The sequence below is a fragment of the Chrysemys picta genome, chromosome 15 (assembly GCF_011386835.1).
Source record: "Chrysemys picta bellii isolate R12L10 chromosome 15, ASM1138683v2, whole genome shotgun sequence".
NCBI classification, from domain to species: domain Eukaryota; kingdom Metazoa; phylum Chordata; order Testudines; family Emydidae; genus Chrysemys; species Chrysemys picta.
Window position 1 is genome coordinate 24,539,442 of NC_088805.1, and position 26,007 is coordinate 24,565,448.

General features: G+C 42.0%; 1 protein-coding gene across 3 annotated transcripts in view; it reads right to left on the reverse strand.

Annotated features, from left to right (window-relative positions):
- Positions 1–6,215: 6,215 nt before the first annotated feature.
- The window catches only part of LOC101934903 (transmembrane protein 132B), a 378,493-nt gene continuing 358,701 nt past the window's right edge, over positions 6,216–26,007 (reverse strand). For all 3 annotated transcript variants that reach the window (XM_065568664.1, XM_005299571.5, XM_008163485.4), the window contains 3 exons: positions 14,125–14,398; positions 12,704–12,895; positions 6,216–11,197 (listed from right to left, as the gene is read on the reverse strand). In XM_065568664.1, the coding sequence (XP_065424736.1) occupies positions 10,046–11,197; positions 12,704–12,895; positions 14,125–14,398 (1,618 nt within the window). In that variant the 3' untranslated portion in view covers positions 6,216–10,045. The remainder of the gene's footprint in view (positions 11,198–12,703; positions 12,896–14,124; positions 14,399–26,007) is intronic.

A 26,007-nucleotide genomic window follows, 5' to 3' on the forward strand; every position in this document is an offset into this window, starting at 1 on the left:
GCTTGTTGAGAAAAGTCTGAAAAACACCTTCTGTTATTGAAGTCACATAACACTTCTGTGTTTACCAGAAAGGATTTGTGGATTTTTTTTTTTAATATACTAGCACGATCGCTTTCCCGGGGTCTTGTATATCTGCATTCCCTCCTCTTGCTTGAATGGCAGGTGACCTTACAGCTAGATCCCTGTAGAAGCCTTGACTCCTGTTGCGCTTCAAATGTGATCCAGCAGGTGGTGCAGTCGCACGGTTTTCAGCCTGACAGAAAGCACAGGCAGTCCCAAAGTGTCTCATTATATCCCTGTTGTTAGCAGGTGGTCTGCCAACCTTTTTTCAACACACCTTGCACAGCTAGTGAGAATGGAAAACCATATGGTGAGACTGAGCTGAACTCTTTCCAAATCATGGCTTGCCCTTAAAAATCAGGACAGCTCGTAACCCTTATCTATAGCCGTGCAGCAACACCCCTTCTGCTGAATAGTGACTGAAAATCCCTTAATTATGCTCCCAGCATCTACTGGCACAAACACTAAATGCCTGGAATCAACATTAATCCTGGCTTGATTTGCTGGTGACACGGTGTTTGCTAAATTCAAATAATAACAAAGAGCAACACCCTCAAAGTTCAAATCCACACTGCAGCCTTAAGCCACCCTCTCCCTCTGTAATGAGCCAAATCAAAACCCAGCTCAAACTCTGGTGAAATACAAATTCAGAGCCAACTGTATGCTTTGTACCCACTATTTGTTCCCTGAAGCTGATGCGCTGAATAGAGATTTCTCACTGTGCGCGCATTGGTGTCCTGAAATCTCCAGAAGTCATGCCTGTAAATGAAATGGGTACTTTCATCTCACTGCGGTTTTTTCCCCTTATTAAAATGATTAAAAAAAATAACAGAATCTGCTCTGCTGACTCATAGCCTCCATTTACCCAGAGCTGTGGCAACCTGGCCCTTGTCAAATTGATGGGCAAAGTTGTGTATGTTAGTGCATAATTGTCTATTCTGGGGCGTTTCATCGTTCAGTGAATCCTCTGATATCGGCTATTGCCAGTGAGAGGAAACCAGACTAGATGGGCCATTAGTCCCAAGTCTCCTGTCCGGATGTGTGCGCAAACCTTTGATTTTGTAGTAAGCTTTGAATGTGCAGTACTTTGAGAATGCCCCCATGGCCGAGTAAGTTTTCATATAACAAGATTTGAGTCCAAAACTACTTGCATGTGAAAACGAGACCAAAGTGGCAGGTGAACTTTCAAGGTGACGCAATGCCCCTGGTGCCTCTGTTCTCCCCCGTAGTGTGAAGGCCTGGGAAAGGAAGCCCCTGAGGGCACAGAGAAGGTCTTCCTCCATGTCTGCACAGCATGGAGCATGTCACTGCCACTCAGCAGATATATCATACAAATAACTCTGCGCCCCAAAGTCACATCCGCCTGGAGCGGCTGCATCACGGCCACGTGCACCTGGTCCACAAACATGGGAAAGGATGGTGACCAGAGTGACCCCGTAGGCTGGGCAGCCAGAGAGAACACTCGCTGGCACCCTGTGGATGCTGTCCGTGCATCGGCCCTCCTCTCAGGCGCTGCCGTGAGCAGAGGCAGCCCGGCAAGTCCCTTAGCCATGTGGCCAGTGGCTCCGAAGGTGGGGCTGTATTATGTGACATCTCCAGTGTAGACCACTGACCCCAGAGGGTGATTGAATGCTGCTTTTCTGCTGTTGGGGCTGTGCAGACACTGGAAAAGCTGCAGAGTTGCTGTTCCCTGACTCTTCCCTGCTCCCCCTTTGTCACATGGCCCATCTGTCACATGGGAAGAAGTGGGGTGGGGTGGAAGAGCTGGAGGGTGGAGTGGGCGAACATTTCACAGGTGTGGTTCCCCTCTGCTGCCTTTTTCCTATGCAGCAAAGTCTGCCACCCTTGAGTAATAGCTCACTCAGTATCAAAACCAGTCAGACTATTCCTGCAGTCAGGCATTACTCAAGGTGAATAAAGGTGGCAGAATCTGGCCCTACACATACTGTGCCCTCCCATTAATAATGGCAGCGTGCTAGGTGATCTGTTCGACTTAAGTCCTAATCCAAAGGCCACTGAAGCCAATGGAAAGATTCCCATTAACTTCTGTGGGTTTTGGATCCAGTCCGTAGCCTTGGTACTACTGCCTAACCGCATCTGCAGCGTATAAATCTCCCTGCTTTCGGTGAGCTTCTCCAGGAAAGGAACCCTATAGTCTGCCTACAAAAATATGAGTTACTGGGGGATTTTCAGCATCAGAGGATATCACCTAACACATTTTATCTCCCGCTCTTCCAATTGGAGGTGATGCTATTAGAAAGATGTTAATCATGCTGTGGAATACGCTGCATATCATGTCCTTAAACCACCTATAACACATACATCACACAGTGAAAGTACATCTACACACACAGGCATAGAAACTAGCCTTGTTTACAATAGCTGACATTAATATAGGCACCTTCACCCAAATCACAAAATCCAAGGGGCGAAGCTAACAAGGTCATAACTAAAATCAGACAAATACGATTTCTCTTCTTCATTCCATCCCCAGCAAAACCACCACCACCACCAACTGGATTTTGGCTCTGGCCTTTCACTGTATTCCAAAATTGAATTAAATTGTGGAAATAAAACACACTGTTAAACCATCTATTGGAAATAAAATAAAGCATGCTGTCAAAATTAATTTGCCATTGAAGGCGGCATATTTTATCTCTGAAATTAAAGGTTCATTTTTAGACTATGATGCATTAAATGGCATCTGTTTATACAGTAGCTGTTATACATTTTTGAATATTTTAAAAACGTGTTGATTCATAATGGCTAATAATGTCACCTTGCACTTATCACAAGTGTTGTTCATTTTGGAATCTCAACATGCTTTAAAAAAAAATTAACAAATTCATGCCTCATTCCCCCTCCCCCACTTTCAAATAATTTATTCACAATGGGTGAAATTCAGTACAAGATCTAGGCACTACTGAGTTCCACCGCAGTACTACTCTGAGGTCTTAGGTGGGAATAAGTGATGGTTAAGTGGGACGCTTTGGGCTAGACCTGTGCACGCTCTTTGTGTTAATGACTTATGCAAACGGCATGGCATGGATCACCTTTTGAGTACAGTTTGCAATGTGCATTTTAATGGACTTGTTTTCATTATTTTGTCAGTCTAAATGTCCATCAAAATCAAAAGGCAAAAACAGCAGTTTCACTCTACAAAATGCAAACACTGTAAAATAAAAGTAGTGCCCAGTGTATTGAAATGCAGTTAGCCCATGAATGACTACAGGAGTAGAGTGCACTTGAACATGTTAATACTATAAGCACTGTGTGTATATAAAGAAACTTCAAATATTGACACACACACCCCCTCAGGGGCATTCAGAATCAACCCTCAACTCGTACAACTGCTGCTGCTGCCTCAGGGGTCAGTTATTGGCTAAAAGGGAATGAAAAGAGTATACTTTATGGGTAAAAAAGCTTTTGGCCCCATTGAAGTCAATGGCAAAGCTCCCATTGATCTCACTGGGGGCAATATTTCACCCTTCCTCTCTGTCACGGGTTTTCTATAGCACTCATCACCACAGTATCTGAGCACAGGAAGTAACCGAAATTGCAGGATGTTTAGGGAAAAGTATACTAAAAGAATGAAATCTAGGCCCTTATAAAGTAAATAGGAATTTTGCCTTTTATTTCAGTCAGATCAGGATTTCAACCATACAGAGTGCAGCTTTTATTTTATATATAATATATAAACTAGCCCCATGGGTTGAAAAAATGTGGTCCTAGGGCCAACCATGTTTTTATGGCATTGCATATGCTACCCTGCTTAGCATTGTTCTGACCTGCAGGGTCAAAATTGTCCATTACTGACTTCAACTCTAGTCAGTGGGCTAAATCTTGAGCTCCTTACTCAGGTTCTACAAGATCAAATTCCCATTGAGCGTCGGGCTCATTATGTGACTAAGGACTACAGCGTGTGGCCTAGCATGTATCGTCTGTAATAAGTACTGAAATGCCTATATATGCGATTGGTAAGGCAGACGCTGTAACTAGAATGCCTGTGCTCTGTACCAACATCATCATCCATATATGGCCCAAGGGTGGGTAACACTAATTTTCACCTAAAGTCGGACAACTAGATGATTCTCACAGAAAATCATTTTCCTCCCTTTAAGTTTTAGCTAAACTGCCCCCGTGTATTAACATGACAACTCAATTATTTTGCCTACAATCATTAAAAATTATGGTATGGTGCCAAATGGACTCTATGGATAAAAATTACATTTTCAGTTAAAAAGATAATGTAACTTCTTGGGCACCCAGAAATTTACAAAAATGTTTAGTTTTGCAAATTGCCACTTCACTTTTACAAAGCAAAAACGCAAACTTTCATAAACATTATATAACACAATATGTCACCCTTACATAAACTCAAGCACCACTTCTTGCTCTATTTGCTGCAGGCTAGACGGTGCTACTGATTGAAGATAGCAGGGTTTTGTTTTGTGTAATATGAAGACACATCAAGCTATTCAGGCCTCAGATCTGATCAGTAATTATCTATCCTTTTCCCTATACAACAGAATCATGCAGCCCTTGTTCAGTTCCTGTCTTGGTCACAACTCCTGGTAACACCAGTGGGAATTTCAGCTGCATCAGGACTTTATGATTTGTCCTATTTAACTTCTGACAAATATCATCCTTCAGATCTTTCTGCTGTCAAACTCTAAAGGCTCAGGGGTGGGGGGGGGAAAGTTCAGACACAACTTCAACTGAAAACCAGGCCCTAATTGTACCCTACTTGTCATCCAGTTGTTTATTGATCCATGTAATTTTTTTCATTTGTACATAGGACTGAAAGGGACCTACTGGGTCATCGAGTCACTCTTCTCCTGCTATCTCCATCATGTCGTTAAGGCATCCCATAAAGATCGTTTTGGTAGGTACATTGGAGAGGTAGGTTGATTTTTATCATTTGATTGTAGGGCTGTTTATGGGCAATGTAACTGTAGATTCTGGAGTTAGACACAAGAACTTTTTCTATGTATAAAGGTCCATGTTCTGATGCACTGAGTAGAACCCGACAACATGAGTTATCGCCCTGGAATCGCCTTGTTTAGGAAGACGCTACTTGATGTCAGACCCAAAGTAATTCCCCATCAATACCATTCAGAACAATATTTCACTTCTGAAAATTTCTCCTTTATTACTGCTGTGATTTTCAATGCGGCTGATGGGAGTTACGTGCCCAAAATCCATTAAAATTCAGCATCCGGCCTCTTTGACGATCCCAGCTTACATCCCAGGCACCTGTTCACTATCAGATAAATTTCATTAAATTAGAAATAAAGGTGTTTTTAATAAAGAAAGCAATAGTAATGGATTCTATTAGGGCAAACGCAGTTGACCCTTTGGCATTGGTGGCTGCCAATTTATGCATTGGGGACCCAAATCTATTCCTATTGAGATCAATGAGAGAAGGCTTGGACACATATGTAACTCTGATTTCAGTTACTGTTTTGACTATGGGAGGCGGGATGGTCTTATGCTTAAAGGTAGCATACTGGGCTACAGGAGATCTGCATTATGTTTTGGACTTTGCTATGGACCTTGGGCAAGTCACATAAGCCATCTGACTCAGGTCCCCATCTCTAAAATGGGGCTAATAATCTACCTCACTAGTGAGTTGTGAGGATAATTAATAGGAGATGCTCAGATACCATCCTCACATGCACCCCAGGAATCCTATAAATACATAAAATAAATTCACATCAGCGTAGTAGCAATAAGAATCTAGCCCATAATTTGCATTGGGAAATGCACAGGCATGGGGGTTAATCTTAAACCCACTTCCCAAAACTACAAGCATATTTCACACAACTATAGGAGTGTTCTTACTAAAACTGTGGAACGTTGGATGATGTGCACCATTTACAGATCCTTTGTATTTTAGCCCCTGCAAACTATCACTACCATTTTCCCAGTGCCTCAGTATGGAATCAATGGGCTGGACTGGCATATCATACACAGGACTGTATGAAACATTTGTATCAAAGCTTGAAAATTCACCCCGATGTGGGCAGTGGGTGCCAAACAACCCCACGTTATTGCTTTGCCAAAATAGTGCATGCAACTCCCTAGCCCATCACACCCCACACACACATGGCCCATCACCTTCATTTTTGTGTGATTAAAATAGTAGAGTCGAATTGAAGAATCACATGAGCAATCTGTTTATTTCTATGTTAGAGTTCACAGGTTTCACAATGTCACTCAAGTGCTTCTTTGCTGGAGAGTGAAGTCTTATTTCTGAACTCTGTCCTATAGAAAATGAACAACTTTAAAAAATGGCACATTTAATGATGTAAACTGAGGCTTGAATAACTTAATCGGTATACAAATTACACAGGTATAAAAGTCATCTGTCATTGTCTTCATTTACAGTTTATTTTGTACAGGTTTCATTATGTTATACATCTAAGACTTACCATACTGTATAAATATTTGGGGCATGATGAATATACATATTCAGTGTTGTAGATTCAGTAGTTAGCGTATGCATTTCACTATAGACTATACAGTGTATTTCAATGTAGTGTATACAATATGTATTTCAGAAAAGAGCATATCGTCTATGACTATTTGGTATCCCATTCATGATGCACTCCACCTTGAAATACAGATTGTATCCCATTCTATAATATATTGTTTCTACTGAATCATATGGCTGGAAGATTTTCTTCTACATTCCCCACTACGAATTAAGGAACAGCAGCTGGTACCATTATGAAGCTGTATCATTCTACATCAAGAGGAGTAGGGGGACCTGTTTTCCCAAATTTGTATTTAAATCAGGAAGTGTGCAGAGACAAGCCATATGGAGCTAGTCTATAATGTCCAAATGAAATATAATAGTTCTGCACAGTTGGAAATGAATTCTTTCTTCAGTATTCTCCATGGGCCAGATCTTCAGCTGGTGGAGCTAACCACTCAATGATTTACAGTAGCGGAGAGTCTGGCATTTTACAGTTCTAAAGTTGCTAAGAATCATCATATTCAGTGAATCCTCCCTTGTATGGATAGTTGGCAGGGAAAGGGTGGGGGGAGAGAAGGGAGGAAACAAAAACACCCTCTATGCAACATATTGCCTTTTCTTTATGTAGAACAGCATGCATCACAAATGTGAGTTGTTTATTCTGTATGGAGCCATCGGAATTTCCTATCTCTGCAGCTACTGAAGCTTAATAGTTGTGGACATAGCAATCTAATTATTATTAGAGGATTTTGGAGAGACCCAGGTGGGTTTTAGTCATTTGAAGTTTCTTGATGATATATAATCTGCCTCCAAATGTCATTCCTTCCTTTGGTTAATAATTAGCCTTAGAAATATTTATTTGATGTTCTTTCGCTTGATCTGCAAATAATGTTCATTTCACAGGAGTGGTACTTTTTACACTGGTGTAGATCCAGAGTAACTCCGCTGCTTTTAATGGTGTCGCTCTGCATTTACACTGCTGCAACTGAGGGGGAGACTTTGGGCATTCTCATTTTCTCAGTTTTTGTTGTCCTTGTTTTTTTAATTCTTTGGCCTTGTGCATTTTTATTGTCACTTTCTATTTCTGAACTTTCATGTAGCATGTTAGATCTTTTAAAGTTTAACTATAATATATTTTTGTAGTTCCAGAGCATTTTCCATCTTTGCCAGATTCTATGTATTGGTGTGGCAGGCTAAATTCTGGTTCCCATTGTTTTGTTTTTGTTTACTGAGTTTTTGTTAACGACTATAGTTCTTTTACTTCTCTTTTTAACTGTTTGTGTTTTGTAACTGGCGACCAGACTTGATGTCTAGGTGGACTTGCTGTGTGTGACTCCTGCATAGGACAAAGATCAAGGCTCCAAAACCAAACAGATCCTGTACTAGAGAGTGGGTTGGCCTAAGTGAAATTCTTTGTCAGATCAGCTAACAGCCATGCTAGACTATAAATTCCTCTTATATTCTCTGTATTTTTCCACATCATCATTTATTTTATATGTGCACACAATGGAACACCAGCGTGGAAATATGTACACTCTACTTTTAGTGATCCTGGTCTCACGGCTACATAACTTTTAATGTGAAACACACAAAAATTACCATTTTGCTCTTTTCAAGTCTTGTTCTTAGAGGGAAGACTTTCAGTATAAACAGTGTGGCTTCTGACTCTTGTCTGACATTAAAATACTGGTCCCGAATCAGCAAAGTATTAAAGTCACTTTGGGATCAATGGGACTTAAGAATATGCTTAAGTACTTTGCTGAATATGGATGGACTCTAAGCAGTTTGCTGAACTGAGTGGATAACTACTTACGCGTTAGCCAAATGCAGAAAAATCTGGAGGAGCTGAATTGTATAAAGATTTTCTGGTTTTATTAATCAGGTTCACAATAGCAATCAAGACTTCTCTAGCAATCCTTGCTCAGTTGGAAAAGGAGAGACTGTATGTTAAATATCTTGAGCATTAGTTGACTAAGATATGTGGTACATCTGAGCTCACACTAAAGTGCCATTATGTTCATTATTTTGGGAGAGTGGGGGGGATGTGAGGCAGTTGCCTTTGGATCAGGTGTCAATTACATTTTCTCATGATGGGCCAATGTACTGTTTTGCTTCTCTTAGACATTTCATGCGAAAAGGTTTCTTTGGTACAATAGTCAACACACTTCAATCGTACTTCAATGTAAAAATGCATATAATGTTTGTGGAATGGAAGCTTTGAATCTCCAGCATTCCTGTCAAATCTGGGAATAGCGATTATATAACTGTGCCCAGTATTTTCTTTTGTTATGGAGCTTGTTGTAAAGGTTTTCTCTGTACCAGACATATGATTAGAGATGGCTTTTAGACAGGGCCTGTGTGCACCAGCCATTATAGATGGATGTCTATGTACTGCTAAACTGCAGCATCAATATAATATATATATTTTTAATACAGTGTAATACCAGTTTCAGGTCTTCGCTTATTTCCCAGGCAATTTGCTTCCTATTCAGTGCATTTCAATACTACGTTTGCATTTATCGTCAAAACAACATGTGTTGCCCGCAAAGAATTTCCATAAGTGTTGTTTCATTGGAGGAATTTTGCTTTAAAGTGTGTTCTGCTTTGTTTTAAGTTATTTTTCATATTGTCAATGACCAAAATAAACCCAGGGCTGCTGCTTGATTTTTATTTTCCAGGGTTTATTGTTGTGTGTATATACAGTTCCCTGTAAAAAGATACAACCCTTTTCCAGTGTGAGATTTCTAATTTGTTTCTACATTCCAAATATGAAAGATTTGCACAGGAAGGAGAAAGATAATCAGTGATGAAGAGGTATCCTTTCGAGCTGATGCACATGAATAGAAAACCTGAATAACTGTAAATATACTGTGGAACACTTTGGTACAACCAAAAAAAAAATCTCTAAAGAAAATATTTAATGTTCCCTAAATCAAACCATCTTCATAAACAATACAGATAAGAAATTAACCACCTGTGGGTGTTTGTAGCTGTAAAATATAATGAGACTACTTGGCTGCATTGCTCATAGGCAAATAAAATTGGACAGATTCATTCAGATCTCTTTTAAAGTAAGCCTAGTCTCAGGCTGTATGCAAGAAATATCCACTGTGCTTTACAAAGGATGACGACTAGAAAAATCAACCAAAAAATCCCTTGTTTTCTGAATCACTGTTTATCATGAGTTGACAAACAACTGTAGTCTCCGCTGAGTCTGAGCATAATTGTATTAGCATTTAGCTAGTACCAGGCAGTATATGAAAACAGCCATCATGTGCGACACCTCCAACACCTACATGTAGCTGTTTCAGGGACACATCCTGGTTTATAGTGAAACAGGATTAGCTCAGCCAGCCTCTTGTACCCGCTCGATGATGTGCAGTTATCGTCTTAGAACCTCCAAAAGTTAGACTCCTTTGTAACCTCCTATTGCTGACTGGACTGACTGCTCCACTATCCGTAAAACAGAAGGCATAAAGGTGAATACAAACATAAGAAAGTATTTTACATATTGTCTTGCAGTCTTTCCATATAGTCTCTAAGTTCCTTGGAATCGCCAAGATTCATATCTTGACATACCCATTTAATATTATCGTCACTGTCAAATAGAATTGAATTGGTGTAAGGACCTCCATCCTCTGGCAGTATCGTGGTATAGGAAGTGAACTTGACCCGCTTCCGTTTTGGCCCGGAAGGATTTATAGGTTCACTTTTAACTTCTTTCTCACAAGCATACTCACAAGATCTGAGGATCTGATTATGGAGAGTCTTCTGCGAGCTCCCATTAAGGAGAAAGTTGCTTTCTTCAAACTGCAGCCCTCTGTCAATCATAGTAGTGCACTCCTCTGAGGGGAGCGAAATGTCAACAGGGTTTTCCAAGAGTTCAATCTCGTTTCCAAGCCAGACCCAGTCATGAGAATGGGGGATGTTGCCTTGCTCACTCACAGCAAACCTTTTGTGTCTATACTTCCAAGCAAATGCCACGCAGTTAATTAAGAAGACCAAAATTGCTAGGCAGAAAACACACAGCAGGGCATACATGCCAATCTCCAAATCAGTTAACCCTCTAGAAGTCAACGCAAGGTCATTGGGATTATTTTGTCCTGGTACCTCTACTTGGGTAGGAAAACTTGTGAAAGCAGTTGGGTTATTTTGGAGGCCATCCTCATGAGCCTTGTTCTGATCAATGGGAGATTTGGAAGTTGTGCTTTTGTTAGCATTGTCTTCATGATTGATAAAGGTTCCATGTTTGGCCCATTCTTGCACTGTCCTCTCCTGTTCTGCCGTGTTCTCTATAGCATTGTTCAGATGATGGTTAAACTCTCTATCTAAATCATCGATGTTGTTGGTCCTTCCTTTGTGGTCAGAATCTTTCTGGCCAAATTTCACTTTGACATTTCCTTTACCAACAGCCAGAATGCTCTTTCGCTTCGTCTTCTGGCAAGGTTCACTGATCACCATTTCAATTTTAATCAGGGGTCCTTGCCCATCACCCTCTGCAACTACCAGAGGCCACTTTGACTGAAGGTTTTGCTGGGCAGATACCACCATTTCATCCAGCGAAGTGACCGTGACAGAAAAATCCTTGGAGTCATAAATATCTAAAGGTGTCACAGAGCCATCACTGAACAAAATCCAAGCACTGACTATGGCTTCCTATAAGAGGGAAAGGGGAGAAATAATAGTTTGAAAGTTAAGATACCACGTTTTAGGGTTTTGAGAGCTTACACTTACTTGACACCAGTGTTATAAATATACTGTGTAGCTTTGTTTATGTTTTTTTTTTGTTTTTTTGTTTTTTTGTTTGTTTGTTTGTTTTTACAAAAATGCTTCAATTCAGCTTCTGGTTTTGTGTGCTCTATTCCATTTAGATATTCATGTTATTTGCAGGTTCACTCTAATAAAATGTGCTTGCAAAACCATACCCACAGTTATTTCTGGGTATAAAGTGAGAAGTCACTTTTCAACATCAAAGCCCATTGATGAAAATAATCAGATTTCCAAAATCACGATTTTTAATAAATTTAGAAAAATGTCATATAACAAGGGACATTTTGAAAATGCTCCTTGGCCTTAACCTTATGTGTAATGTAATGCACTTGTATAAACTCTAGGTGTGGTGTTCATGCTCAGTCTATTTAAACAGAATGCATTATGAAACAGATTTGAATGAAATATTTCACATTTTCAATCATAGTATTTCTAATTATGCAATGGTATGGGAAAGGTATAGAAATGATTGTCGTTCCTTTTGGACACCACAGAAACACTTACAAAAATATGCTGCTGCTTACATTTTGAGGATAGTTTGCTCAAACTCAATGTTTTTCACAGCAGCATTAATCATGCTACAAACATAATTGCACATGACATACCTCACTATCAAAACGTAACTGCTTTGATTAATAGGGAAAAATCTTACCTGCTTCTGTAGGACAGGATTCCACCACTCTGTCTCACACTGAGTTATATACCCTATTCCTTTTAATAGTTTCACTTTAACTCTTGGTACTACTTACAGAATAAAGTGAGCACAAAGAGGGTGGCTGAATCTCATCCATCTCATCTGAATGAATGGTCCTGATCATGCAAATGCCGTACTACTTAGTCTGTCTAGGGGCTGTAGGGGTTGCACCCATAGAAGGTACTCAAAACCCTCAGAGAAGATTTCAGCCATGCAAATCAGTGAGATGTTCCCATTGAGCTAAGAGCTTCCCTGGGCTATACTGGCCCAAATCAAGGGGGAACAAGGTATAGGGATGGGAATCTTGCCCCTAGCTAAGTAGCCAGGATCCTTCCATAGCACACTGGAGTGCCTTGGGAAGTACACATGCCCACTACAATGACACACTCCTCTTCCCCAATGGGGTGTGGTCCTCTGGAAGGAGGTGTATGGTCAGCCAGCTGCCATGAGCAACATGCATTGCTAGGAATCTTGGACTAGATGCATGGCCAATCTGTGATATGGATCTTTGGGTGCGAGTTGGCCAGCAATGAGTAAGCTACGAGGGGGAACGGTGTCTTAAGCTGCATGAGATGTCCTACTTTTCAAACAGGCATACGTTATACATGTTGCATAGCTATACAGGAGGCTTTGTCTGGCATCCTAAAAAACACAGTAAACAAACCAATTATAATTATCAATACTATTTTGGACCATACCTGTTTTGGGGTATGAAGAATATCACAAGCAGATGCTGTGGAAACAATAGCTCTCTTATTTCCTTTGCTTATTTGTAAAGACAGAGACAAGCCCGCTACTAGTTGTACGCCTAGGTCTGTGATTGTTACGCGGTCATCTAGCACAATCACTGTCTTCTCAGCCAGGATGGAATCAGAGAGAGGCGACAGCACCTTCAAAAAGCAAGCATGCCTTCTTGTTTTAAACAACAAGTGACTCAATGTTCTAAAACAGAGTAACTAGATTTTCAATTCAGTTCTATGTTTGTTGCATTCATTATAAGGTATAATTGATGTTTCCCAAAACGTTACACCCGTTTGCCATTTAATTACTATATATGCCAAAAATAGTTTTATTAAACATGTCATTGTTTTTAAATTACAGCCTCATCCCTGAGCAGCATGGTGCAGAATGGAGATTAATGAACTAAACTGAATGTATTTGATTTTTTAAAAAATATATAGTTACATTTACAATTTCTGTAAAATCTCCAATTAATATAATTACACTGCTGGCTATTGAATAATACTGATACTGTAATTTGACAGACAAGAAATACAGTCTACTGGCCTCAGAATATAATACCTGTACGAGCTCAGCTGGGCTGATCTCTTTAAAAAGACAGAGGTCCAGATTGCCAAAGGCATTTAGGTGCTTAAATATGCTATTGGGATTGACAACAGTGCCTAAGTGAATTAGGCACTAAACACCCATTGACTTTCAATGGGAGTTAGTTACCTAACTTGCTTAGGTGCTCTTCTAAATCCCAGTTGATGCATATCTTCACCTGTAGGTGCCTAAATACCTTTGGAAAACTAGTCCAAGGATGTTGATTCCACTGCCTATGAAGTCAATGTGAGTCTTTCTATTCAGTGAGTATTGGTTCATGCCCAAAATGTCACTGTCCTTTTATTCTAGGTCCAAAATATAGACTTTGTATACAAGGATATAATGGGAGATTATGTAAGCAAATGCCGAAAGAAACAGTTCATGATTTTTTAATTAAATATCAATAATTTAAATTCCCGCTACCATTTTGTAAACACAAAATGCCACATTTTCAAAGATATTTAAGCATCTACAGCTAAAGATAGCTGTCAGGTGGCATTTTCAAAGAAGTTAAATGCCTAACCTGCTTAGGTGCTTTTGAAAACCCCATTAGCCGCCTATCTGCATCTTTAGGTACATAAATACCTTTGAAAAACTGGCCCAAACTGCATTGTGTTGCTGTAATTGAGAATCAAGCAATGAAAATGACTGGAAACAAAAGTGAAACCTATTCAGACTTCTGTGTTAAATTAATGTTTGCCCCAGACATAACAGCCTTTTATATTATAGCCAGTAATCAACTGCTCTCACCCCAAATTCTCCCCACCTATATAGGTATATTTTGAGCTGTTACCTGAACTGTGGTTATCCCATGTTCACGACCAACTAGCACCCGTCCATCCTGTAATTTAGCAATCTTAGGCTCTTCCACCTTCATGAAATCGGTCACGAGATCCGTGATGTCAAACTGCCACTCAGAGCCCAACATATAGGTCAGCTGGCCTCCAAAATTGGAAGACTCTGCTACAAACTGTGTGAGGACTCGCACCATGGCATGCTGATACTGAAGGGTGCAGCCTCTTCCCTTCCTCTCATCATCCTCTTCATCATCACTGTCACGGGTAGGCCTGTAAATGGATGTGTATTTATTATCCTTAATTCTCAGGATCACATTACAGCCTTCAAAACTTCCACCCGAGTAGCAAGTCAACATATTAGTCTTTTCATTATCATCTCCCAGCCTGGTGAGGGGTGAGAAAATAGATTTTGATGCCTTGGCAAGAAAACTTGAATGACAATTTTGCACAGCTGTTTTATAATGTCCCAGTTAGAAGCCACACTCCGTTATGGCCAGCAGAGAATCGTCGTCAGATTTTTGGATGCTTTTCCAAATTGAACCTCCCTGACCCTTTAAGGCATTTGCATCATTGCTGAAGATCGAGTGGGTCTAGAACCTGTTTTACTTTTTCATCAGATGCTCAAATCCTCAAGGTGACTAAGAAAACCATCATGAAAAGTTTGACAGTAGGAGCTACGGTACCACCCCCCACCCCCGTGCATGCTGATGGTTGCAGATCGGCCTTGGGGGAAGTGGAGGCTACATCTGCATAACCGGGGTGGCAGCTGCCACTTCTTAAGCATGACCCGTTCTGTAGCATCTGCATGGCGGTATCTTTGCTCATGTACTGCAAAGGTACAATACATTCAGGGACCCCCGCTTAGATCATGCTCCTCCTTTAGCCACCTCTCCAGCTCACAGAGCCACGTGCATTTAAGACATATGACATTACTATTTAATCTTAAATATAACCCTTTTCCTCTGGGTAACTGGACAGGTATAATTCAATGCATCGCCAGGAGTTCAGATAAACAGAACCCAATGCTTCCATAGGTAATCAGCATATCAATTAATACATAACATCATATGATGTGCAAATAACAGACTGAGGCTCCTGGCTGGCTGTGCCATCACTCACAGCTATGCTCAATAGTACCATTAGAGACACCTGCTTTATAATTTTCTAATTATCTCCCCACATACTGTAATAATTGCAGCTATGCAGTTAAAGGTTCCTATAGGCTTTCTACAAAGTATCACAATGACTTGTACACGAATACTGCTGTTCATACACAGAGCAACATTTTCCATGCTTTAAACACTGTTTTTTCATTGATTCACTTTACACCCTAGGACAAGCACACAGATTCTCTAATTGAACCATTTTTGTTGTCTTGAAAGTCAGCTATTAAGCACTGGGTGGTCACACTTTCTCTCATTATGCCCTCCTGCTGTGGAATTCGTTGCCTAGAAATATTTGATTTCACTCCTTTTTTGTAACCATTTCTAAAGCTGGGATGGGGAAGAATCCTCTTATTTTTCATGGGGCTTGGGGAAGTATTTTCATGTTTGTTCTGTTCTTTTATCTCTTTGAAATACACAAGTTATGAAAAAGCTATTATAAAACACAATTGTTGTTGTAAGTGGTCTTACAACAAAGTTAGCAACCAATAAGTTGAAAAAGGCTCTAAAAAATCCACATCCTTCAACGTGCTAGAACGGGGAAAATCCTGGTGTTCTGTAAATTAGTGTACTGATGTATACAGCAACGTGTCCAGAGTGTACATCATTGAATAGTGTTTGCAGTGTTGTTGTAGCCAGGTTGGTCCCAGGTTATTAGAGAGAAAAGGCGGGTGAGGTAATATCTTGGTAACATCAGGCTGGAAGAAGCGCTCCATGTAGAATCTTCACAGAAAGGAAAAGTCTGCAGGGATGCTTGAATTTTTTCACATTATGAGCTACATCTCCATTAGAAAGATTGTCTCATAGACACCTCTCCTCCCCTGTGTGATCCTGCAAACCAGCTCCACTCCTACTGACAAATTAATAACACATCCATGTGGGTAATGCAGCAACTGTTCACATAAGATTAACTTTCTCAGGGAAGTTTCATAGAATCATAGAAATGTAGGACTGGAAGGGACCTCGATAGGTTACCTAGTTCAATCCGCTGCAGTGAGGCAGGACTGAGTGTTATCTAGACCATCCCTGACAGGTGTTTGTCTAACCTGCTCTAAAAAACCTCCAATGACAGAGATTCCACAACTCCCTAGGTAATATGTTCGAGTGCTCAACTACCTTTACAGTTAGGAAGTTTTTTTCCTAATGTGTAATCTAAATCTCCTTTGCTGCAATTTAAAGCCATTACTTCTTGTCCCATCCTCGGTGGTTAAGGAGATTAATTTATCACCCTCCTCTTGATAAGCCTGTCTCGTTCACCAGCACAAATTGCGCCACTAAAAGATATTACCTCACACACCCCACCCCTTGTCTGCCTAATATCATTGAATAAATTTCTCTAATATCATTGAAAAGTTACTTCACTGAAACCAATGGCATTTACACTCAGGAAGAATGTGGCACATTATATTTTAACAAAGGGATATTGAAGAATGACTTAGAGCAGGACCATGCAAAAAGCAGTACAAATCCTATGCACAGAAATTTATTTCACGCCAGCAGAAATAAACAAATATCCAAGGCAGATTTTCAAAATTGCTCTAAGCCCACAATGGGGGCCAGCTATTCCCATTCAGGCACCAACATAAATGGGCAGATTTTCAGAACTCTCAGCGCCCACTTCAGAACTCTCATCTTAGGGTACGTCTTCATTTACCGGAGGGTCCGGCGGCAGGCAATCGATGTTCTGGGATCGATTTATCGCGTCTGGTTAAGACGCGATAAATCGATCCCGGATCGATCCCAGGAGTGCTCGCCGTCAACGCCGGTACTCCAGCTCGGCGAGAGGAGTACGCGGCATCGACGGGAGAGCCTCCCTGCCGCGTCTGGACCCGCGGTAAGTTCGGACTAAGGTACTTCGAATTCAGCTACGTTATTAACGTAGCTGAATTTGCATACCTTAGTCCGAAGTGGGGGCTTAGTGGGGACCAGGCCTAAAAGAGCTCTTTGGAAAATCTGACCAGTTATTTCGATTCCTGGACAGGAGCTGTTGGTTGCTGAGCTCTTCTGAAAATCTACCCCCTTCGGGAAGCTGCAGCCAGCACATCCGCCGCTCCCATTGGCCCGGGACGGCGAACCACAGCCAGTGGGGGCCGTGATCAGCCGAACCTGCCGCGTCAGCAGGTAAATAAACTGGCCCGGCCTGCTAGGGTGCTTACCTTGGTGAGCTGCATGCCAAACATTGCCGACCCCTGGTCTAGGAATTATTTTTTTTTAAGTAATCTGGCCCCATAAAATGAGACACAATGTAACCCAGATCTGAATCCGCCATGATTGGATTTTGCAAGATCAAAACCTGACTGAGGTTTTGCAAAACCCAAATCTGGCCTGTTTCTCATTTAGAGAAAGGAGGAAACAATCAATCTTTTACTTCTCTGATACAATTAATATCTAATATCTAAAACTTTTATTTTATTTAGAGGATTTTCTGTTCCAGAACCATGAGTCCTTGCCTCTGCCATCACAAAATGAAATCTGGCCTCCATCAGCTGATGCGTCCCAGTCAAGCAAAACAAATGTGGTGGGAGCAGAGCTAAACTGCCCCTAGCCAGTTCAGGGCTTTGGAGGCTGTAAAATACTATAAAAGAACTTGTCCCCTTACCCATTCATTGAGCTGGGCAGATATAGCTAAGAAAGGGATGAACTTTCAAAGAGTTCTCATTCTTAGACCAAGCCTTTCTAGTTAGGACAGATGGACTCTGTCCTGTTGGTTCTCATTGAACATCCCAGCTCTGTCTTTGTTGCCATATTCAGATTTGTTCTATCAATACTAAGCAATGGGCCCGAACCAAAGAGGCTAAATCTGATAACCCCAAACTTTGGGAAAATTTTAACCCAGATCAGAGGTGTGACAGCAGCACGTGTCACTTTGATCCGGCTAACTCCAATAACAACAGCAGTGAAGCCACAGCAGCACCCCACCCCCGGACCCTGGGTATGTTCTTGAGCCGCTCGCCCATGCTGTCTCAGCTTCACTGCTATTGTTATTCAAGCTAGCCAGATCAAAACTACATGTGCTGCTGTCACACCTCTGATTGCCATATAGACGTCCCCTTCAATTCAATTTTAAAATGGGTGCTTATAGATTTGTGTTTTCCTTATTATTGTCACATACGAAATGTCTGACTCAGTCCGACCCACCTGTGTGTTGCCGCTATTAAAGTTTAGTCCGCTGACTGAAGCTGCAGATGACTAGAATTGTTCACAGGGAAAATATATTCAGTTTCCATTCAAAATGGGTAGGGTGGGGATGGGGGAGTCAGTCAGCTCCATTCTGCTCCACAGAAATGCGAGCTGGGGGACACAGATTGGACAGTTTTGTGCAGATGACAGGGAAGTCGCATGCCATGCTCCCTCTGTTACCTGCGGTCTATGGAAGCCACTCCAACACCATGAGGTCAGCCCTGCAACAAGTCAGAAGAGCTTATGTCCTTGGCCACAGGAGGTGAAGCCAACGAGAAGCTGCTACCTGCAACATGCTGCTTTCTAGAGCTCACAGGTATCCCCCTGGGAGATAATGCTACCTCAACAAGCACTAGTATCTGCAGAGCAGAGTGACTCCCCCAGGAGTTGTACTACCAGTAAGTAGAGATCACTCCAATTATTGCCCTCACTGCAGACTCCAGACCTCTCCAGGCATGGAATCATCAGGGTTCATCTTCCTGGGAAGGGTTTTGTAATATAGCCCACTGTTGTTGTCATCTGAATATTTCTACATACAAGTCCACATTTCTTAGTACCTTAAAACTTTTCCGTTGCACGAACATGTAGAATGTTAGAAAAGATTTGAGAGTACGTTAGATGTTAGAATGTCTGAGGCTAAGCCCACGCCCCGTAACGTTGGTGCAAAGACGGAAAGTAATGTGCCGGCAGTTTCAGAACATGCTTTGCAAATTTCCATTGCCAGGTGCCAATTCAAGTTGTCCTTCTTTAATTCAAGGATGTTTTTAAACGAATTATATCCATTTCCACTTCAAAGCCACAACTCCCTGACTCAGTTAATAAGACAGAGCTTTTCAGTACTTTGCCTTCTCGGACCCAACAAAGTGTTTGAAATCCATTACATTACATGGTCTTGTTAGTGATCTTAGTAGGCCTAAAATCCTTCCTTGAACTTCCTTGAGCTCATTTTAAGATGTGTCCTCTTAAATGCAAGCTACTGCTTCATATTGCCTTTTTTTTCTGGTTACCTCTAAGGTTAGTGAGCCTTGTGCTTTGAATATCTTTCAGAATTCTGCTTATCCATATTTCTTGCTCCTTTACAAATGTATTCAGAAGATTTTTGCTTGTCTGGACTGCACCAAGGTTGCCAGAATTCCATTTCATTTACATTTCAGACAGATAAAATCCTTGCTAGAGGGTAGAGTTAAAACAACCCTGTTATAATGGTGCCTGCTAGCAATGATATAATCAGTGATCTGTCTGCTTTTCTATTATAGAGCTGTTCTACAAGTGGTTTAAGCTTGTTCATTTTAATTTTAATTTGAAACTAGGCATGCAGGTTCTCAAGCCGGTTGCTAAGGTTTTTTAACAGAAAAAGAGAAGCAGTGAATGTAGTTTAGCTGGTATTTGAATCTGAAATGCCATAAAAAAGAAAATTTACGTTTTTAAGGCTTTTTTGCAACACTACTAGATGCAGAAAAATCTGACTTTTTCAAATAGAAAACTTCACAACATTAGACCTTGATTTCTGGAAGCCACACAAGTCTGCTACACACATTCAACCCATTGTTTCATCAAGAAATATGATGTGGTATCTTCACAGATGTTAAAAATAAAATCTACTGTTCCAACTCTCTACACAGGAAGTTAAGCTGAATTCACTAAATGGTATTAATTTAAAGGGAATTACTTAAAGCATGTTGAACCTCTGAGTGGATGATCTGATGCAGAAGTAATGTGGCCTTAGTTCACTTCAGCTTAATTCACATTGGAAGGCTACTTCACTTTTAAAAGCTACTTTATTCTGAATGAAAGTGTACACATAGAATCATAGAAATGTAGGGATAGAAGGGACTACTAGACATCATAAAGGCCAGTCTCCTATGCTGAGGCAGGACCAAGTAAACATAGACCATCCCCTGACACGTGTGTTTGTTCAACCTGTTCTTAAAAACCTCCAATGACGGGGATTCCACAACCTTCCTTGGAAACTTATTCCAGAGCTTAACTACCCTTATAGTTAGCAAGTTTTTCCTAATAACTAACCTAAATCTCCTTTGATGCAGATTAAGCCCATTACTTCTTGTCCTACCTTCAGTGGACAGGGAGAACAATTGATCGCAGTCCTCTTTATAACAGCCCTTAACATAGTTGAAGACTTTCCCTGCAGTCTTTTTTCTCAAGATTCAACATGCCCAATTTTTTTTAACCTTTCCTCACAGGTCAGGTGTTCTAAACCTTTTGTCATTTTTGTTGCTCTCCTCTAGACTCTCTCCAATTTATCCACATTTCCTAAAGCATGGCACCCAGAGAGGGCCACAGTACTCTAGCTGAGGCCTCATCACCGGTGAGTAGAGCAAGGCAATTACCTCCCATGTCTTACATACAACACTCCTGTCAGGGCCGGCTCCAGGCACCAGCATTCCAAGCAGGTGCTTGGGGCGGCAATCTGCAAGGGGCGGCAGTCTGTGTGTTTTTGCCGCTTCAAGCAGCGCGCCAAATTGCTGCCGCGGATGGCGGGGGCAGTCCCTGTGCCGTTAAGGCGGCACGCACGTTTCCACGGCGGTGGCAACTTCTATGTTCAGCTGCCCATGGCGGCAATTCAGCGGCTTCTGTCTTCTGGCTGAAGACAGAAGCTGCCGCCGAATTGCCGCCGCCGCGGAAACGCACGTGCCACCCTAACGGCACATGGACTGCCCCTGCCATCCGCGGCGGCAATTCGGCGCGCTGCTTGGGGTGGCAAAAACAGTAGAGCCGGCCCTGCTCCTGTTAATACACCCACCTCCTTCTGCACCTCAGGACAAGTATTTTCTTGTGTATATTGTGTATTTCTTGTGTATTCTTGTGTATATTGCAACATCTCCCTTTTTCCATGCCTGGCCTTCCTATCTATACCAATATTCTAGTCATGGGTCTTATCCCACCAAGTCAGTCTGTGATGCCAATTAAGTAATTATGTACTAATACTTCCAGTTCTTCCTGTTTTATTCCCCATACTCCTTGCATTTGTGTATAGACATATAAGATGGTGAGCAGATTCTCCCACTGGTTTCCATCTTGTTGCTCCTGTGACCCTACTGTGATTTTCCATGTCCCATCCCCGCTCCGCGCCAACACCCAGCCCTTTGTTAAGGTCAACCGTTTCTCACCTGCCTCCTATGAACCTAGTTTTAATCCCTTCTTGCTAGGCTGGTGAGCCAGTGCATGAAGATGCTCTTCCCCTCTTGGTCAGGTGGACCTCCATGTCTTCCCACATACGAGTTGAATGCACTTTAACTAATACACTTTACATTCACACTTTTAGTTAATTCAACTTAACTTTTCTGGTGTCCCCTTGTAGATATGCCCCAAGCAGGTTCTGAGCTAATAACTCTCAGCCACCACAGACTGGAATTTAGATCCATTGCCTTCTTTATGTAAAACTCTTATTACATTTGGCCCTAAACCCCTTCAAAGTTACTATGATTCTCCACAGGCTTTAGTGCAGTAGGGATAATTGCTGGGTGAAATAGGGTGTTTTTAATTATATTGCTTAGTTTATGCTGAAGTATAAGCTGGACTAAGGCTGTGTCCCTAGGAGCCTCATGAAAAATAGGGTGCTATCATAGTAGGCAAACACTGATTTAAACTGCAGAAGTATAGTTTCAGCTTGTAGTGTGAGGCTCTCGCCATGCATTTCCCATTCATGCGCGCTGAAGCAACGCGTCTCATGTAAATAGCTGAGAACTTCCAGGAAAGGATCATTATTTTCCAGGTGCATAATGAAACAAAATAAATGCTCTTGTTAGACTGTCGGACTCTATGGGGGCCTTGTGCTCATTCTATTATTTGACTTTAAGTTGAATATATTCCTTTCATTTGCTGAGATTGTAGGCTTTTCTGCTGTTCATTCCACCAACAGTCTTCCTATTAGCATTCTGCTGCTCAAGGGCTCCATACAGTACATTAGTCATGAGCATATACCTAGCTAGAGAACAGATTTTCATCTGGAAAATTGACTGCCACTATTGAAAGTGGCACGCACCAAAGATTAAATTATGATTCTCCGTCTCATATGGATAAGTATAAAAGTTCATCCTATATTTATGGATTGGTATAGTAAGCCCTATTTCTGCTTATACACAATGGAGACGGCTTTGTATATGCCCCTTCTTTAGAATAGCCCAAATCCTAAATTCCTCACTCAGTTCTGATGCAGTTTCTACTGAAGTCAAAGCCATTTAATTCAGTAAGGAGCAGGTGAAAACTTGTCATACCAATCCGAAGGGAGCAAGGAATTCAGGATGTCTGCCACTATGTTTATATTTTACCCTATCTTCCTACTTTCCCTTGAGAAAATTTGCACATCAGAAGATATTTAAGCAAGAAAGGATCAATACACACATCTTACTATTACACACAGTTATAGGCCCTCCATTACTATGGTATGTGGACAATAACATGGTATCAACAGACCCTTTCCATTATAGGTACGGCTAAGATTTTGTCATGGTTATTTTTAGTAAAAGTCACGGACAGGTCACAGGCTATAAACAAAAATTCACGGAAGCAGTGACCTGTCTGTGATTTTTGCTGCTACGGCTCCATGGTTTCCCACACCACCCTGGTGGCTGGGAGCTGTGGGGTTCCCCCTCCACCTGCAGCAGCTGGAAGCTGCAGGGGGGGTCCCCCTCCACCCACGGTGGCTGGGAGCTACAGGGTGACCATATTTCCCAAAGAGAAAATGGGACAACCCCAACTGCTCACCTCAGGCAGCCTCCCACCCTGCGTGAGGCTTTCGCCTGTTGCTGGAACCCTGAGGAGGCCCCCTCAGGAATCTGTCACCAGTTGCTGGAACCTTGCAGGAGGCCCCCTATCACTGGAACCCTGCCAGGGCCCCTGCTGGCTGCCAGCTCCAGAGTCCCGCAGCCCCTGGGGCTGAAGCAGAGAATGTCACAGAGGTCTTTGGAAGTCACGGACATGGCTTCCGTGACCTCCATGACATAAACGTAGCCTTAACTGTAGGATTAAAGTATCAGAGGGGTAGCCGTGTTAGTCTGGATCTGTAAAAAGCAACAGAGAGTCCTATGGCACCTTTAAGACTAACAGATGTATTGGAGCATAAGCTTTCGTGGGTGAATACCCACTTCGTCAGACGTATTCACCCACGAAAGCTTATGCTCCAATACATCTGTTAGTCTTAAAAGGTGCAACAGGACTCTCTATTGCTTTTTGTAGGATTAAAGACTTCCTAATAATATAGACTAAGATTTTCAAAGGAATCTAAGGGAGTTAGGCAGCAATTCTCATTGCATTTCAAAAGGAGCTATATGCCTAACTTTTAGCCCTCTTAAAAAATACCAGTCCTAGTTCTTGAACAGCTCATGAGATCTTTTGGACAGACAATATTGACTCTTATGTTGTTTTTGTGTTCAGACAATACAAAGGTTATTGTTCTAACGCAGAACTTTGGGAGGTTCTTGGGTGTTAAATGAAAGCTTTCTCCATTTGGAACGAATTCCCAGTGGATGATACAAGAGCACATTTCGGATGTATGGCATTCACACAACATTACACTGTTCCAGGGCAGTTTAGTAGTGACTAATATAAGCTAAAATGCTGCTGAGAAGCAAGAGACCTAAGTTCAACTCCTGAAGCTGCCACTCTCTTCCTGCACAACCCTGGGCAAGTCGCTTAACCTCTCTGTGCCTCAGTTCTTCTGTTTGTCAAATGGGGATAATACTTCCCTACCTCGCTGGGGTGTTGAGTATAAACCCATAAATATGTGGAAGATACAAAGACTGCATGGTGCTGTTGTAATATAAACACCTAGACAGAGAGAGAAAAACAAAACAAACCCCCTCTAAACGTGGAAAAACAATGAAATATTGAGTAAAACACACAAAGCATGAAAAAGGAAAGGAAACTTTGAAGCTCCAATACAGTGCAAATGTCAAGGCTAGCATAGCTAATGCTAGTCCCTGATTACCTATTGATTTAAAATAGAGAACAAAAGTAAATAAAAAAATGCTAGTGGTTCATAAACCCGGGGTAATTTATTTCTACTCGAAACCTGAAATACTTTCCCAGTCACATATGCATAGACAGCTGACACACAGTGTCAAACAACCCGTTACATTTTTGCAGCAATACAGCAGCCACACTTTTTCTTCCACCCTTCAGGGAAACAATGGTTGCTAAAGATGTGCCAATGGGTCAGATGTAATTTGAGCAGCAGTGAACTAAGATTGCTTGCCAGCTTGCAAACAGTGCAGGCTCTCAGACCATTATCTTTATTTCAGCTGGCCCAATAAATCAGCACTAGACACTAGGAGGGAAATGTCCAAAGCTGTGCGTAATGGGTTGAAAGTCAAAACGTCCATGATGTTAACCACTGCTGAATGTCTAACTCACCATGCGTGGTGTTCAAAGCCAATTCCTATAATAAACAGCAACAACCCAATCCTGCAGTCATTTACTCCAGCAAAAACCCCATTGACTTCAGTTGGATTTGCGTCTAAGTAAGAACTGCAGCATCCCGCCCAAAAGCAGCAGAAGGTGCATCTCTTTGGATTGCTAAAGCAAATGAAAGTTAGTGATTCTGGGACTACTGTAGCAGCTGGCACCAATTCAATCAACGAGCATGTTTTCTCTCTCCACAGAGAGCAACTTTGTCTTCACCTGTGAAAGTTAGAAAAGTTTCCATTGTGCCAGTTCTTCAGTACCTGTCCTTTTGACACAGCCACCTGATCAGGAGCATGTTCTAGATCAGGGGTCGGCAACCTCTGGCATGCGGCTCGCCGGGGTAAGCACCCTGGCGGGCCGGGCCGGTTTGTTTACCTGCCACGTCGGCTGGTTCGGCCGATCGCGGCTCCCACTGGCTGCGGTTCGCCGTCCCGGGCCAATGGGGGTGGCGGGAAGCGGCGGCCAGCACATCCCTTGGCCCGCGCTGCTTCCCGCAGCCCCCATTGGCCCAGGACGGTGAACCACGGCCAGTGGGGGTCGCGATCGGCCGAACCAGCCGACGCGGCAGGTAAACAAACGGGCCCGGCCCACCAGGGTGCTTACCCCGGCGAGCCGCGTGCGAGAGGTTGCCGACCCCTGTTCTAGATAGACAAAAGAAAATGTCTGTTTATCTGCCCATTTGTAGTGAGCTCATTGCCAGAATATCTGGTTAATTTATCCCATTGCCCCAAGTTACACCCCCTTGTAAAGTGCTAAATAATTCTGCTCGTTTCTCTCTGGTCTCTTCAACAGCTAAGATGTGTCCTAATCACTGAGCACAGCTGGCAACAGGCTCCTAGCTGGAACTACTAGTATTTTCAGTGATAGGATCGCTGCTGCCAGAAACCCTTTTGCATTTGCATTATAAATTTGATTTGATGTCATGCCATGCTCACCGATAGAATTTTTCAAGTTATCCCTGATATTCATCAATACAGTAGTATTCCTGGAAACGCTTAATCTAGCTGCTTGTCCAAATGTTGGATGTTCCAGCATGGGGCCTTTGAGGATGGGAGGGGCAAGAGAAAAGACCTCAAGAAGCCTTTTCCCCCTCCGCTCTTGTGCCAGTAGAGT